At 58.4% G+C, this 2,508-nt stretch overlaps 1 protein-coding gene across 1 annotated transcript in view; it reads left to right on the plus strand.

Annotated features, from left to right (window-relative positions):
* The window catches only part of FMNL2 (formin-like 2), a gene marked incomplete at its 5' end in the record, with an annotated part of 21,415 nt that overhangs the window by 16,348 nt on the left and 2,559 nt on the right, over positions 1 to 2,508 (plus strand). Inside the window, one exon of the mRNA XM_010137160.1 lies at positions 3 to 90. Coding sequence (XP_010135462.1) covers positions 3 to 90 — 88 coding nt within the window. The remainder of the gene's footprint in view (positions 1 to 2; positions 91 to 2,508) is intronic.

Raw genomic sequence — 2,508 nt, forward strand, 5'->3', positions numbered from 1 at the left:
AGCTGATCGCGGAGCTGCGGCGGCGGCAGGTCAAGGATAACAGGCATGTGTACGAAGGGAAGGACGGGGCGATTGAAGACATCATCACAGGTAAACGCCTTTTGCTCTGCCACCCCAGAGGCCCCTCCTCGAAGGATAAAGGCTGGTAGCTGTTGTAAGTGCTCCGTGTGCTTCTTCAGACCCAAAGCGTTACCTGAGCGCAGCGCAGGGCGTTGTTGACGTGATGTGAATCAAGTAGAGAAACCGTCGCTGATGGTCTTTAACAAACTAACTGCCATCACCTGCCGTCCCGTGTCCGCAGCCAGAGCTCGGGCACACGCTCGGGTTCTTAGTTCTCCTCTTCCAGCGTGTGGGGATGTGCTTGTTCCCTGGCCCTCAGGGCAGCCTGATGCTGCGGTGGGGATGCTCGTGCCGTGCAGGCCTTTCCCAGAAACCTTTTCTCCCCCATAAATGGAGCGAACGTCGGTGGTTTAGCATGAAGAGCCCACGTTGTCATTAGAATGTACCAACAGCCACGGCACCACGGTACAGCAAATCATCCGGTCAAACCTGGGGGATTTTGCCCCTAGACTCTGCGGGTTTTACTGCTCCTCGCACGGGAAGGTAATGCCCACACTGATCCCCCCTGGGGCTGGAGGGAGAGGCGCAGGACCCGCAGATCCTCATCCCCCCCGGGGTTGGAAGGAGAGGCGCAGGACCCACAGATCCCGGTCCCCCCCGGGGCTGGAGGGAGAGGCACAGGACCCGCAGATCCTCATCCCCCCTGGGGCTGGAGGGAGAGGCGCAGGACCCGCTGCCGCGGGTCTGTGGGGCAGGTGTTGTGGATCAGGAGAGCCCGCAGTCTGCTCAGGAGTCGCCTCAGCTGAGTGCAGAGCTGTGATCTTACCGCCCGTCCTTTGCCTGTGGCGAGGCAGGAACACGGTTTGAACACCTCGGTAGCTTTACAGGCGTTGGTTTCCATTGCACAGAAGCTCAAAACAAAAAAGGGGTTTGGCCAGGATTTCCTTGGCTCTTGCTGCTGAGTTTTTCCTGCAGGAGGGCAGCAGAGCTGCTTTACCGCTCGCTAGGGAGAGCCAGGGAGGTTTTGCCCAACTAGATGACAGGGCTGAAACGCTGGAAGCTTTCACAACTCTTTTTAACCTTGATTCGGAGCTTCCTGAGGTAACAGACTTTGATTCTTCGCTATAATACCTAATCGCTCCTGCTCCTCTAGGCTCCTGGAGGCTTGTTTAATTGGTGGAGCGGTTCTCCTGCTCTGCGGCAGGAACGGGCTGGGTGGCAGAAGCCCATCCCCGTGCCACAGGCAGGCTGGTGGAGGGAGCGCCGGGCTCAAGTTAAACATTTCCTGTGCCCTTGTGCCCAGTACTTCCCATTAGGGGGGTGTCTCTGAGGGCCTCAAGCCATGTAGTGATAAGGTGAGGCACAGAAAGTCAGGTAGGACCGAGGTGACGTGGATACGGCCCGTGAGCTCTCTGTCAGCGGAGTGGACGTGGTGGAAAGTGTGGTTCAAAACGGGCTAGTGCCTCAGGAGAGGCGCGGGGAGGCTGTGCTGAGCTCACCGCAGCCCCTGCCCCGGGGCACCTTTAGTCACAGCCCCGCTGAGAATCGATGTGAGGTACGAAACCCTGAGTCAAGGGCCCGTTGAGGTTTAGTCACCTGGCCCGACCACGTGAAACCGTCGCTGGCGTCCGTGCGGGAGCACTAACCCTGTCGCCAGGCGATGGCTGTGCTTCTCACGCTCTGTTTGTCTGTCTGGCTGTTGTTCCCATGCAGTGCTGAAGACGGTGCCCTTCACCGCTCGAAGCGCCAAGCGGGGCTCTCGGTTCTTCTGCGAACCTGTTCTCACTGAGGAATTCCATTACTAAACTATCCCTCTTTCACATCTGATGCTCTTAGAAAAAAGAAAGGTTGCTGTAGATTTTTGACCCTTCTCGTTTGTGCGGATCTCAGCCAGGATCATGTGAATGTTGAGTGTATAGTAACGTCCGGCGTCCACCCCAAGTTGTACCTGTCACCTCTGTTGCATGTTCTCGTGTTTCAGTAACTTTATTCCATCCCATCGACTCCGCGCTCGATGCTCTTGGCATCCTCGCGTTCCTAAGGCGTCTCTCCCCCCCCCGACAGCTGCCGTAGAACAGCAAGTGGTGGGAGTCACGGCAGGGCCGGCGCAGGTTTCCTGCGGCTCGCAAGGCTCGGGAGATCAAACGCAGTCGCCACGTGACGGTTCACTTGGCTTTTCTACGTCACCTCTGGCGGCCCACAGATGCTCCCTGTGCGCCAGTCCCCTCTGAACGATGCATGTCGCGCCTCAGCTCCGTGCCAAAGCAAACTAGGGGCTGCATGAACTAGGTGGGGCGCTCCTGGGCTTCCCTTCCTGCTCGGAAGGGTTGGCCCTAACAACGGCCGTCCTCTGCGAGGGGCGTTTTGGTTCAGCCTCGTTAACCAGCACCTGCCTGTTTGTCTGCATGTGAGATGCGGGGCACACGGGGACGCACGACGCCTCTCCTC

Source organism: Buceros rhinoceros, unplaced genomic scaffold (genome assembly GCF_000710305.1).
Source record: "Buceros rhinoceros silvestris isolate BGI_N320 unplaced genomic scaffold, ASM71030v1 scaffold13715, whole genome shotgun sequence".
NCBI classification, from domain to species: Eukaryota; Metazoa; Chordata; class Aves; order Bucerotiformes; family Bucerotidae; genus Buceros; species Buceros rhinoceros.